General features: G+C 65.5%; 1 protein-coding gene and 1 long non-coding RNA gene across 3 annotated transcripts; both read left to right on the forward strand.

Annotated features, from left to right (window-relative positions):
• The first annotated feature begins 2,699 nt into the window (after nucleotides 1–2,699).
• On the forward strand, nucleotides 2,700–12,840 carry NINJ1 (ninjurin 1). Of its 2 annotated transcripts, XR_002803362.2 has the most exons (5): nucleotides 2,700–2,873; nucleotides 9,992–10,217; nucleotides 10,984–11,146; nucleotides 11,936–12,154; nucleotides 12,304–12,840. XR_002803362.2 is itself a non-coding variant. In XM_023627609.2 (4 exons), exons 1-3 carry the CDS (start codon nucleotides 2,799–2,801, stop codon nucleotides 11,136–11,138), a joined length of 456 nt encoding a protein of 151 aa, XP_023483377.1. In that variant the 5' UTR covers nucleotides 2,700–2,798; the 3' UTR covers nucleotides 11,139–11,146; nucleotides 12,304–12,840. The 2 variants fall into 2 exon arrangements, 1 of the variants encoding a protein (XP_023483377.1); XM_023627609.2 differs by lacking the exon at nucleotides 11,936–12,154.
• On the forward strand, nucleotides 6,332–7,794 carry LOC138920417 (uncharacterized). The gene is made up of 2 exons (XR_011431568.1): nucleotides 6,332–6,535; nucleotides 7,276–7,794. It is a non-coding gene; the product is annotated as an uncharacterized lncRNA (long non-coding RNA).
• Nucleotides 12,841–13,200: the final 360 nt, after the last annotated feature.

The following is a 13,200-nucleotide window of genomic DNA, read 5'->3' on the forward strand; positions in this document are numbered from 1 at the left end:
GTGACATAATCTGATTTACTTTTTCAAATAGGATTGAAGGGGAGAAGGGAGTGTTACAACCCATGTTCTGTGTTTTAAAAAGAAAACATTTGTTAATGAAAAATATAACACATATAGAAAAATAGGCTTGAGATCTGCTGTATCAGAAGAAAACAAGGGGCCAGGAGTGCAGTGGGAAGCCAGCCCCCACAGGTGGGCCGGAGCGGAGGCCTGCCTGCTCAGCCCAGCGGTCCAGCCCGGCTCTCCCCCTGCGACGCAGAAACGCATCCCCGCCTGCAGCCTCTGGGCGAGGGAGAGGGCCCCCCCCACCTGCCCTGTGGTTTGTCCGGACACATGTCTTCCCGGCCCCAACGACGTCGGCGCTGGGCGTCCTGGATTCTGACTCCCCTGGGGTGGAGCCCGCCGCACTCTTGGCTTCACGCGGGCTGGGTCACTTCATCACGGCTCAGACGGGGCAGGTGACCTCGACCCCACGCTGCGCGTGTCTGCGGTGCCCACACTCTCTCCTGGGACCCTCACCGACGGTCCCTTCCCCCTGGGTCCTCACCATGGTCCAGTGTCTGAGAACCAGTCTTGGACACCCACGCCGGTCTCTCCAGCAGGACATGAAACCACGTAGATGTGGGGACACACGGTGGGCACAGCCCCTGTCCATCTGTCCTGGGAAGATTCAGGGAAACAGGAGACACTTCACAGACAGAGGAGAACAACTCGGCAGACCAGGGAAGTCCCTCCCTGAGGACCGCTGCGAGGCCGGGGGGCCTGCCGGACGGAGTCCAGGTCTAAAGGCCCCACTGGTGCATCGCTCTGGCCTCCTGGACGGAGGGAACAGAGCACCTGGGCTCGGAGCTGCTGTGGGGCCCACAGGTGAGACCCAGTGCCCTGAGCCTTCCCACAGCAGCCCTGCACTGCCCACCAAGACCCCCGCCTCCCCTCCGGCCCTCCTGGCCCTCCCCCTGCACCTGCACTACCCCAGCCTCCCCCGTACCCTCAGTGCCCTCTCTCCTGCCACCCTCTCCCGGGCCCCTGGGGGGGGGGGGTTGGCCCATACGCCCATGGGAGGAGCAAGTGCTTTTGCAAAAATGGTGCCAACATTTTAAAATCTAGATTTCCAGCTGCTTGCGATTGGCAGGCGTGGTTTCTGTGGGAGTAACAGTAACGGCTGCTGCAACGGCCATGCCCAGACCTGCCTGAACCCCCGCCCCTCACCTTGGGCTGCTTGTCCCTGCTCACTGGACCCCTGAGGCAAGATCGAGGCAGTGCCACCTCTGTGAGCCTCAGTTTCCCCAGCTGTGAAGTGAGTCAATAGCAACATCTCCTTCATGGGACAGCCGTGCGTGGGCAGACCCGATGCCCCTTGGACCAGCCAGCTGTCCAGTGAGGCCACCGGGGCGACCTGGGGGTCCACGCCTGCCCACCACGGAGGCCTGGGAGCCTGACCCATGGGCTGCGGACTTTGGGGCGTGGTCAGGGCGGCCTCCACGCCCTTGCCCCCAAGCCCCCCGGATGGGCAGATGCTGAGGGGTCAGTCGAGTCCAGCCACCTCCTAAGCAGACGGGGAACCAGCCTCCTCACTCAGCGGGCAGGCCCAGCTGGGGTTGGGCCAGGCCCTCAGCACCCCGCTGCCCCCAGCCCAGCCCCAGCACAGGTGGTGTGGACATGCCTTCGGGTCAGGAGCAAGGTCCAGACCAGGGCTTAGCGGAAGATCCCTTTTTTCCGATAAATCTCCAGAGTGACTTGCATTTTCCATACTTTCACTTCCACTTAGAAAATCCCCCTGGCAGCAGGGGTAAGGCAGGGGAGACCAGGAGGCTCTGCCCCCAGTGTGGAGGGCCATCACTGGCAGGCAGGCACTAGGTCCCAGCACCCACGGTGTCCACGTGCCATGCCTCAGTTTCCTCCTGGTCGAGTCAGGGGGCATGCCGACTGTCCAGGGCTGTAAGAGAAGCAAAGCTCCTGGCCCCACACAGGGCCACCCCACACACCTCCCGGCTGCCCCCGGCCCACTCAGCTGCCTTCTGCAGCCCCAGCACCTAAACAGGGCCTGGCACATAGCGGCTGCGCCGTGCCAGACCCAAAGGACAGCCTGTACCTGGGGCCACCCAACGTGTTGCGTCCTGACCTTAGCCCTGCTGCTGACTCTCTCTGATGCCATCCCATCATGGATGGGGAAGCTGACGCACAGAGAGGTCAAGCCACCTGCCTGAGCCCACACAGTTACTGCAGTGGTTCAGGGTCTAGAGTCGGCCAGCCCGGCCGGCGGGAGGGTGACCCCTCCCCAGGGCCGCTGGGAGGACGCAGGGGGGCCGAGGCTCAGCTCCCCGCGCACTCGGGGCCTTTGTGGAGACGTCGGCAGACGTCGGGGCGCGACTCAGGAGGGGCGCAAGGCAGCTGGGCCCGGGGCGGGGCCGAGGTCAGGCCGGGGGGACACAGCGGCGCGGGGGCCTTCGTACCAGCGCGGGAGATACCTCCCGGCCCCTGTGGCCCCTCGGGCCCGTCCGCACCCGGCTGGCCTGGAGGCTCGGCCTCTCTGGGACACAAGGGCCGACCGCCAAGGGCCGGAGGAGCGAGCGGCGGGTGCGGGTGCGGGCGCAGGGCACCCGAAGGCCAGGGGCCCGGCCTCCCCGGGGGACACGGGGGCCGCTCGGCGGGGCGGGGCCGGCACCAGCGGCGCGCGCTCTCCTCCCCGCCCCGGGGGCGGGTCCCGGGCGGGTCCGGGGGCGGGAGCGCCGCCGGGTCCCCGCTGGGAGGCGCGGGCGGCGCTCTGGTCCGGAGCGAGGCGGCCAGGCGGACGCAGCATGGACTCGGTCCCCGAGGACTTCGAGCTTAACGGCGAGCTGCACCCGGGCTCGCTCGACTCCCCGGACGTCCGGGTGAGCCCCCAGCCCCGCGCCGCGCTGCGAGCCTGGACGGCGCCCGCGCCCCGCGCCCCCGGGCACCTGTGCGCGCCGCGTCTGCCCTTGGGGGGGAAGGGGCTCCCCGCGCCCCGGGCCTCGGCCGCGCCGTCGGGGGCCCGGGCGGTGGTCCCGGGGGCTCCGGGCACCCCTCCAGGTGAGCGGGCGCAGGGCGGGCCAGGTGCGGCTCACGCAGAGCCGCGCGGCCGGGGGCCTGGCGCCGCCTTCCATCCCGCTCACTTGAGTCCGCGGGCGGCGCAGGATCCGGCCTCCGGCCCCGGGCCAGCGGCCGGCAGACGGTTACGTCACCCTCGAGTCCGCCGCGGCCGCGCAACCTGGTGCGCGATGGGGAACTCCGGCCGCCGTGGCCGCTGCTCTCGCCACCCGCGCGCCCCGCGGCCTGTGCAGAGCCTGCCGCCCGCCTGGAGGCCGCGGGCACCGGGAGGCCCCCGGGGTCCCGCCCCACGTGGGAGCCGGCGCCCTCCCGCCCCGTCCTGCCCGCGGTGCCTGCTCTCCCGCCCCCACTGCCCGCGCCTGTGTGTGCGGCCAGCCCGGGGCACAGCCTGCGGGTTACTTGTTACTTTGGACCTTCCTTCGGTTTCTGGCCCCCGGGGCTGGGGGCAAGGACGGTGGCCCCTCAGCGACGTGAACCAGATCGGGGCAGAGACTGGCACTGTCCAGGTGTGAGTGACCAGCGGTATGCCATGCTGTGGGGACAGGCCACTTTCAGGGATGAGGACCAGGGGCTGAGCTAGGCTGGGGACAGGGATCGGAGTGGAGGGGGCAGGCCTCCCTGTGCCCCTGGCCCTGCAGGATAATCCTCTCCATCGTTGGCGGAGCCTTGCCGAGGAGACCCCAGCCGCTGTGCAGGCCCTTCAGTGGACCTGACAGCCCTGGGGTGACACAGGCTGTTCGTCCCTGGGTTAGAGGCGAGGAGACTGAGGACTGATGGGAGGTGCAGTGACCCCTGCGTGAGCACTTTGCAGCAGTGGGCTGTGTGTGCTCGGGGAGGCTGCTTCACCTCTCTGGGCCTTCTATCCATGGTCTGAAAAGGATCAGCCCTGCCTGCCTTTGGGCAAGTGGGGGCAGCACATCAGGGGACAGACAGGTAACAAACGGGGCAAGTGCCCAGAAGCCAGTGTGAAAAGAGGGGTTCCTGCTCCCCTCGACCCTCGGCTGTGCCCTTCACCCCGAGCCCGCTCTGCTCCCTGTGGCCTCAGCAGGCAGGACCAGTGCATCGCTGGTGGGTCCCGGCACGTCTCAGGCCCAGGGAGGGCAGATGGATGTGCTCGGGGGTCACGGCGTTGTCTGGGCCGAGCAGGGGAGACACGACCACGGAGCCCCCTCCCACAGAGCTGACCGCAGCCAGGCGAGGAGCCAGGGTCAGAGTGTGAACTCCCCGAGGCTGTCGTGGGGGTGGAGAGGTCAGGAAGGCTTCCCCACAGTGGGGACCTCGGCGCCAGGCCCTGGTGGACTGAGCGGGTGGTGGGCACGGCCCTGTGCCATGTGGGGAAGGGCGTCCCAGGCAGAGGGAGCAGCCGTGAGGGGTCTCCAGTCGAGGCCGGGAGGCTGGGAGGGTGCTGGGCTCCAGGCTCTTGGCTCACTCACCTGGGCCAGGCCCCCTCAGGCCCTGCCTCGTGTTCTCCGCTTGTGGCTCTGATCCCGTGTCTTGTCTGTGAGACAGGGCATGAGAGGGCTGGTGTGGAGACGTGGAGGTCTCCTCACCTCCCGCCTGCCACTCCGTCTCTCCCGGGATAGCGCCAGGCAGCACCTCCTGGTGCAGGACCCCCAGTGGACAGGCACGGCCTCCCCCGGCGCCTCTCCTGGTTCTTCTGTGACACACGCCCCCTGGTGCCCAAACCTGAGGGACAAACCCCGGGGTCTTGGGACACATCCGCACTCGAGCGGGAGCCCCGGACAGCAGGGTGGTGCTGCCTAGCCACCACCGCATCTGACGGGGAGGCCCAGGCTGAGAGCCCCTGTCGGCCTGGGGAGGCCGTGCTGCGTGGCCTTGGGCACGTGCAGACCCTCAAGCCTCAGTTTCCTCTTCTGTGCAGGGGAGCGGGTCTCACACCTCCCAGGGTGGCCGGGCTCGATGAAGAGTCACAGGTGTAACCCCCGGGCAGACGCGCCTGCTGGGGGTCCTGCAGATGCCCCTCTGCGTGCCGCGCCCCCACAGCCCCCACGAGAGGCTGGGCTCCCCAGGGCCCTGCGGGAGGCGCTCAGCGTCCTCCTCACGTCAGTCCCTTTTGGCCACTGGCAGGAAGAGCAGTGAACATCACCTTTATTGTGAAAATGACTGCGGCTGTGTCTTGGCTTGGGGGCAGCCGTGGGGACACAGTAGGGACGGGGCCCAGTGGCCGCTTCTGGGCTGTACATCGTCTCAGCTGCTGGGGAAGTTAGCTCTTTTTCCCATTTCTGCTTTCCTGGCAGATCCCGAGGCCACCAGGGTCTTGGCCAAGTTCTAAAGGCAGCCCTGACGTGGCTGCCAGGTCACTGCTAGCCACTGCTGAGCCCACAGGAAGCGAGGCTGCCCAGCCCAGCCCGGCCCCGAGGCCCAGCTGCTGTGGGAACCCCCCCGGGGGACTTCCTGCCGGGCCGGGGCAGTGGGGAGGGCCTGTGTGGTCCGGGGCGGGTGCTGTCACGCTGAGCCCAGGCCGGGGCACAGCAGCTCGTGCCCATGCAGGTGGGTCGGACGAGGGACAACACAGGCCTTCCCAGACCCTGCTCCGTCTTCAGGTCCCACCTCAGAGGGGAGGGCCCCGCAACCCCCCATCCGTTGGTGCCTGCTGAGCCCGAGGGGAGGGCCCTGCACAGGAGGGGCTGCATCTCGGGGCCCCGGGGCCCTTCAGCTCACACGGCCGTTTCCCGGGCTCGTCCTTTCCTTACTTGGTGCAGATTTGTGTCAGGCGTCAGTTACGACTCGGTGCAGTCTTTCAAAGTGGTGAGGGCTGGGTGGCGAGGGAGAGGAATGTCCAGCCCTGCCTCGTGCCAGCTGTGCTCCTGGGGGCCACCCAGTCCCTGAGTTCCCATTCGGTCCCCTGTCTGGCTGTTTCACAGAGGAGGAAACTGAGGCACAGAGCCGTCCCCCTGCTGGTCCGTGGTGTGGCGGGATTCAGGGATGATAGAGAGGAGGTGGGTTGTTTGTTGGGGGCCTTGGTCTCAGGCTCTGGGAGGGCAGGTGGGAAACCTCATGTGGGCTCCTTGCTCCAAACTTGTTCCCAGGATTTGGAGTCCATGGCAGAGTCGGGGCAGGCAGGGTTCTAGGGAGTCAGTAATCAACACCCCACGTCCTGCAGGGGCTCAGCGAGCGTCTGCCTGGCCTGTCCTTGTCTCCCAGGAAAGCAGGGTATGTTCGAGCAGGAGGCTGGGGGTGGGCCAGACCACCCCGGCTAAGCTGGAGGCCCTGAGCAGCCCCCCATCTTCTCCCACTGCAGCCTGGGCTGGACCAGAGCATCACTTGCGCTGCGCCCAGAACTGGTGGTTGTGGTGCCGTAGACCTGGGTTCAAATCCTGCTTCTGTCCCAACTCCCTCCCTGTCCAGGCTGAGGATGCCCCGCAGTGTGGCCCTGGCCCAGGTGGCCCCGCTTCCCCTCCAACTTCCTGTGAACGGCTGCCACAAGGCCTCCTGTCCTCAGAAGGTGGGCTCCGGAGCCGGCTGCCTCCCCACAAGGCTTCTTCCTGGCATGAGGAGAAACCCCGCGTCCCAAGCTCAGCCAGCTCGCCCAGTCCTGGGACCTCCAGTGAGGCCCGTGGCCCCAGGACGCATTAAGCAGGATGCCTGTTCCCTGCTCTGCACAGGCCGTGGTTTCTGTGGGAAGTTCCCAGAGTGGCTCCTGGCAGCCCGGGGTGAGGGGGCAGATGGTCCAGGCCCACAGGGCTCTGGACCTGTGGGAGGGGGCCCCCAATCGCCCTCCGACCCAAGTGGGCCTCCCAAGACAGTGGCCTCCCTGGGACTTGCCCACAGAGGGGTCACTTCCATGGCCCAGAGCTCGTGGTGGGGGAAGCGGCTCAGCCCTGCAGCCCCCTCCCCAGGGGGGACACGAGGATGTGCCGTGTCCCGGGCAGCTCTGGGCTTTGGGGCAGACAGGTGGGCTCTGAATTCTGATCTGCCCCTTCCTCAAGGTGGCCCTGGGCAGCCCCCTCTGAGCCCCGTCCCCACGCTGTAGAAGGGAGAATAACGCTCCCTCTCAGGTTAGTGGCAGATTCGATGGGAGCACAGCTTTCCAGAGTGCTGCCGGCATAGAGATTGGGAGCCCGAGGCCAGCAGAGGGGGAGTGCGTTGTCAAGGCCACACAGAGGCTGTGGTGAGCTGGGCTTGACAGGCCCCCAGCCCCCCGGCCTGCAGCCTCCAGCCGGCCGTTGCTCCTTATCACTACAGGTTGAACTGGAAGCAGATGGCCGCGTGGGCAGGAAGCGCCCTGCATCTGGAGGGGCCTGTGGGCCAGGGCCCTTGCTTGCCACCCAGGGCTCTGAGGCAGAGGCCAGACCCCCAGAGCCTCCCGTCGCCTGCTCCTTTGCTCTGTGGCTCCGTGGGGACTGAGGCCCAGAGGGGCTGGCTGTGCTGAGGCCACGCGGCTGGAGCCTGGGGCAGGGCCCTCCCAATGCTCAGCCCCCACACAGGCCTGACCCCTGCCCCCTCTGCCGGGACCGTGGTGTGAGCCACCAGCACTTCTGTGCCCTGGGGCCTGGGTTGAAATCCCTGCACAGCCCTCACTTGCTGTTGACTTTGGACAAGGCGCCTCCCTGTGTGGCCTCAGTTTACCCACTGGCAGTGGGTGTGAGCACAGCGGGGGACAGGCTCCCTGTTGCTGGGGGTGCTGGCAGTGTCATTCTGTATTTCAATCTTCATGTGGCCACATGGCTGTGAAATAAAGGTTTAGGGAGCTCAGAATAAAAAGATGTTCCACCTCCTGCCCGGGGGCCCGCGCGGCAAGCCTGGGTGCACACGTGTGTGCACGAGTGTACACACGTGTATGTGCAGGCATGTGTGTATGTTTCCACGCGTGTGTGTGTGTGGCTCCCCCACCCCAGCAGGTGGCATTTCCTCTCGAGCTCGGCACCCGGCTCTTTTCCGGGACTGGGGACGGGGGTGAGCGCTGGGGGTGAGCCCACTTTGGCATTTCTGGTTTATGCGTGTTGGGAGCACATACGTGACGAGGTGTCACCAGCCACACGGCTTTGCGAGAGCGGAGCATGGGGACAGCCTCGTGCCCTGGGCACGCCGGGCGTGGGGGCCGCCCACCCAGCTGTGAGTGCAGCTGGAGGCCCCAGTGGGAAGGCAAAGTGGGGTGCTGGTGGGGCTCGGCTGTGTGTTAAGGCCGCAGAGAGCGGGACCAGGGACCTGGGCCTTGGAGGAGGCTTCCCCTTGGACTCTGGCGTCTAGAATTTCAGACCAGGTGGATATGCTGCTGAGAGTGCCGTCGGCGAGGGGAGGGGGGGCAGGGAGCAGAGCCCACCCTCCCTCGCTCCTGTGTGTGTTAGTCTGGGTTAAATTTAAACTTGAAAAGACACAGGTAAAAGCGAGGCACTGCCCTCCTGTAGCTGTGTGTTTTCCAGAGGTGGAGCAGAGGCGTGTGGACACCGGGTCCACCCGTAGCAGGGCTGTTTCGGCGCCCCCTGGGCAGCCTGCCTCCGTCCCTGCATCTTTCATGAGTCTGGAAACAGGATCTCCCGAGTGACCCCAGGAGGCCCGCCAGGTGACGGGTCCCGGGAGGCCCCAGTCCTGGGCCTGGTGGTTCGGGGGCGCCTGTGGACAAGGGCCAGGGCCGAGGGGCACGGGTTTGTCCTGGGGGCTGGGGTGGGGCCCGGCAAGGGGCAGCTTAGAAGGGCCTCCTGCCAGCGGAAGTCTGGAGGCTTCCTGGGGGCAGTGACCTCTGGGCGGGGCCTCAGGGCCTGGAGGTCACTCGGGGGTGCGGGGACCTGCCCGAGGCCGGAACGCTCTCTGAGGGAGGAGGTGTCAGAACGCGTGTTCCTGTTTTCTGATGTTTGCGTGAAGGAAGAGTGAGTCCCAGAGGTCAGTGTGCAGCACGTGCGCTGGCCGCCCTGTGAGGGCCGCCTCACGTGCAGTGTCCTTAGCACAGGGAGGAACAGGAACCACCAGGCGGGAGGGGACTTCTGGAGCGGGGATGTGGTGGCCTGGACGGGCGCACTTAGCTCCAGGCTCTTCGAGCTGTTTGCAGTCATTCTGTACAGCTTTTTGTACGGCAGTCGTACCCAATAAAGTGGTTAGAAGTTGTTCTTAAAAATAAAAATTAAAGGGGCCGGCCCCATGGCTGAGTGGTTAAGTTCACGTGCTCCATTTCGGTGGCCCAGGGTTTCGCCGGTTTGGATTCTGGGCACAGATGTGGCACCGCTCATCAGGCCATGCTGAGGCAGTGTCTCACATGCCACAACTGGAAGGACCCACAACTAAAATACACAACTATGCACCGGGGGGCTTTGAAGGGAAGAAGAAGAAGAAGAAAAAGACTGACAATAGATGTTAGCTCAGGGTCAATCTTTAAAAAAAAAATTAAGGCAGATGCTAAGCTCAAGTTCAGGGTAGATGTCAGGCAGCTAGTGAGCGCCTGCTGTGTGCTCTGCACAGCTGGGAGGGATGGCCGTCAAGGAACGTTCGCTTCACATCTGGGCGTGTGTGCAGGAATCCGGGATCCAGCTCTCATCCCCACACGTCAGTTCCCGCCCTGGCACCAACTGTCAGCCCGACGGGAGGAGAGGCGGGCCGGGCACCTCGGCGAGGGCGTGCAGGGAAGCCTGCCAGATGGCCTCGCCCATTGCGGGCGGCCCCAGGCAGCGTTTTCCAGCCTGAAAGCAGAGTGTGTGCTGAGGCCGTTCTGGCTCCTCTCTCCTGGGGGCCTGGTTCCCAGGAGGGGCCTGTGGCGGCTGCACACGTCCTCTGGCCTCTGGTTCTGTTGAGGAGCACTTCTCTTTGGAGCCCTCACCAGCACGCACCGGCCCCACACCCCTGCCCATTCCTGGGGAGGAGATCGAGCTCAGAGGGGGCTGGGGACACAGGGCAGGGGGTGGAGGGGGCCAAGCCTGCAGCCCTGCCCTGCCCCCTGCCCAGGCCCAGGCTGACCACCCTCTCCCCGCAGCGACCCCGCAGGGGCCCGAACCGGCCCATCAACGTGAACCATTATGCCAACAAGAAGAGTGCAGCCGAGAGCATGCTGGACATCGCGCTGCTGATGGCGAACGCCTCCCAGCTGAAGGCCGTGGTGGAGCAGGGCCCGAGCTTTGCCTTCTTCTTCCCCCTGGTGGTCCTCATCTCCATCTCCCTCCTGCTGCAGATCTGTGTGGGCGTGCTGCTCATCTTCCTCGGTGCGTGCAGGGTGGGGCTGGTGGTGGGAGGGCCCTGCAGCAGCCCCAGCCGACAGTTGGCTGGTGTCTGCTTGCACATCGCTTGTGACGGAGCGCTCACTGCCTGATATGCTCTGAGCATATCAGGGTTTGTCAGTCCTCCTCACTCAGCCACACGGTGCTGGATGTGGCTCCCGGTTCACCCCTTGGTGGGCCCCCATCGCCCTGTCCTTTCACTCACCCAAGCTGAGGACACAGAGGAAAGTGTCATAAACATAGTAAGACTTGACGTGTATGGGGCACTGAGTGTGCACCAGCTAGTCCTTACGGTGGTCGACAGGAACTCGATGGTGGTGCCGCTCCCCAGGTGCGGGTCAGGGCTAGGAGCAGCAGGGCGCTGGGCTCACCCCCACCTCTGCCTGGCTGTGTGGCCTCGGTCTCCCTGTCTGTAGAGTGGGTGTCGGGACAGGGCCTGGAGTAGGTTTGAGGAGCTAGATTACCGCGCACAGGCGCTCAGCACGTGAGCCTGACGACCCAAACCCTGGCCTTGGGCTGGCGCCTTCCGCTGCCTGACTGGGTGCCAGGCCCTGGGGTGCATGTGCGGAGCGAGCGGAGCTGCAGAGGTGAGGGCACAGACGGCAGGCAGCCCAGGCCAGGCCCCGTTGGCAGCGTGTGGAGTGGGCGTGTCTCTCTCTGAGGGACAGAACTCTCCCCACACGGGGTGTCCGTGGCTTGGTGCTGGGCTGAGTGCAGGCGGCCCGACAGTGCCACTTGCTTTCACTCGCAGTCAAGTACGACCTCAACAACCCTGCCAAGCACGCCAAGCTGGACTTCCTCAACAACCTGGCCACCGGCCTGGTCTTCGTCATTGTCGTGATCAACATCTTCATCACCGCCTTTGGCGTCCAGAAGCCCGTGGTGGACGTGGCCTCCCAGCAGTAGGGGCTCAGGTGAGCTGGGAGGGCCAGCCGGGCAGGCCTTGCTCCACCACGAGCCCGCGCACCCTGTTGGGCTGCTGACCTACCAGCAGGCCTGGGGGCTCAGGGCCTTTCAGTTGGAGCCCTTGTGACCTCATGTCTGCCCCTGCCCGGCCTCACAGGATGGGTGCCCTGGCTGCGTGTACCCCCACACCATGCTCAGCCACTGTCTTTGCTCAGAGAGCCCAAGGGTCTGCCCAAGTTTGCCCAGCTAGGGAGCTGGGGCCACAGGGAGGCCAGGTGACCCTCGTAACATGCTCAACAGAAACATCTAATGTATGGAGCCCAAAGGGGGTGCCCAGACACAGGCACCCCCAAGTGTCGTGAGGGCAGACACAGAGGTCACAGAATTCGATGCTATGCTGAGCCTGGTGCAAGCTGCCAGGCTGTGGGGCACAAGTGTCCTGCATCTGGGGCCCTGGCCAGAGCTGACCCCATGGGTCCACAGGCCCTCAGGCCCAGTGGTCACTCCTTGGGCCTGCCCCAGAGGACGGGTGGGCACCACTGACAACATCTGTCCCGCAGCGACGCCCTACGGCAGAATGGACAGGGGCTGTCCCAGCCCCGTGTGTCGGGGCGTATGAGATCTTCCAGAGTGGCCCAGCCAATGATGAGGCAGGACACTGGGAGTGGGGCCTTTGAGCGGCCCAGCTGGAAGTTTCTGGCCTCCACTGGCCCACACCGTGGCCATCGGCCCCGGCTGGCGTCCGATTTGCTGCCCAGCTGCTGGCCCCAGTTTGCTGTTAAGTCTGTCCTCCACAGAGCCCTCTGGACCCTCGCTCATGGCGTGACAACCTGGCCATTTATTAACTGCCTGCTGTGTACCCCAAGTAATCCTGACTCTCCCCGAGCATCAGCCCAGTGAGGAGGCTACGAGCCCCACGGCACCGGCCCCTGCTCTCCGAGGACCCTGCCAGAGCGTGTGGGGCCAGTCTCTAAATCTTGACCATGACCCAGGAGGAGAAACTGAGGTTTGCCCAGGTCAGAATTGAGCCTTTCTGGCTCCAGTGTTGGAGTGGTGCCAGTGCTCGTGGGCTGCTCGCTGGACACACGGCTAAGGCAGGGTCTCCAGGCAGGACGGGAGCCCCTCCAGCCCAGGCCCTCATGCCTCTCCTCTCTCTTCTTTGCAGATCCCCCCACATCGTGCCCAGGAGCCTCCTCACCCTTGGGACCCGCTGCCCTGTGGGCAGCTCTCCCCGAAACCACCAGAGCCCAGGCTGACTCCACTGGACCTAGTCCGGGACAAGCCTCACGTGGTTGGGTCACTCTGGCCGGCGTGGGGCCTGTTCTGTCCTCGGCTGCTTCTCCTCCTGGAGCATGGGGCGGAGAGCCCCTGGAAGGTTCATGGCCACCACGGACACATGCAGGCCCGAGGATGGGCAGCAAGGGGCCGGGGCCACCTCGGTCTCAGGATGTTTCCAGAGGGACAAGGAGATGCCGCTCACTCTACCAGCCTCCTGTGTGGCCACTGTGGGTCACCCGCAACCTCCGTGCTTCCTGACCCAGGACACTGGACCGCCAGGCCCCCTTGGTCCCCGCAGTGGCCACAGGCCCTGCACATACTCTCCACCAGCAGTGACTGGGCAGGACCCCAGCTCCTCCTCAGGGGTCCAGGCCCCCACTTTTCTAAGCATGAACGACCAGTAAAGCTGATGCTCCTCCTCGGCTCCCAGTGCCGTCCTCCCCTCCTCTGCAGCCTGAGCCCTGCCCCGTGACCACTGCCCCCTGCCAGCCCCCCAGCCTGTGACCTTGAGGGGACCAGCCTCCATTGGCATCTCGATGTCACCCCCACGTGTCCTCAGGGCACTTGGCCTTGTGACCCCTGACCAGCCCCTATGGAAAGTTCCAGCACTCTCATGTTTCCTGCAGTCTGCATGCCCTCTATCCACAGTGCTGCCCAGCGCTGCCCTTCGGCCAGGCCGAGGGAGCCAAGGAGAGCAGGCCTGGAACCAGGTGGGCCTTGACCCTGTGGAGACCCCAACAAGGGCCAGGTGCTGTCTCTGGGGGGCCAGCCTGTCCCAAGGGTC

The sequence above is a fragment of the Equus caballus genome, chromosome 23, assembly GCF_041296265.1.
Source record: "Equus caballus isolate H_3958 breed thoroughbred chromosome 23, TB-T2T, whole genome shotgun sequence".
Lineage (NCBI taxonomy): Eukaryota > Metazoa > Chordata > Mammalia > Perissodactyla > Equidae > Equus > Equus caballus.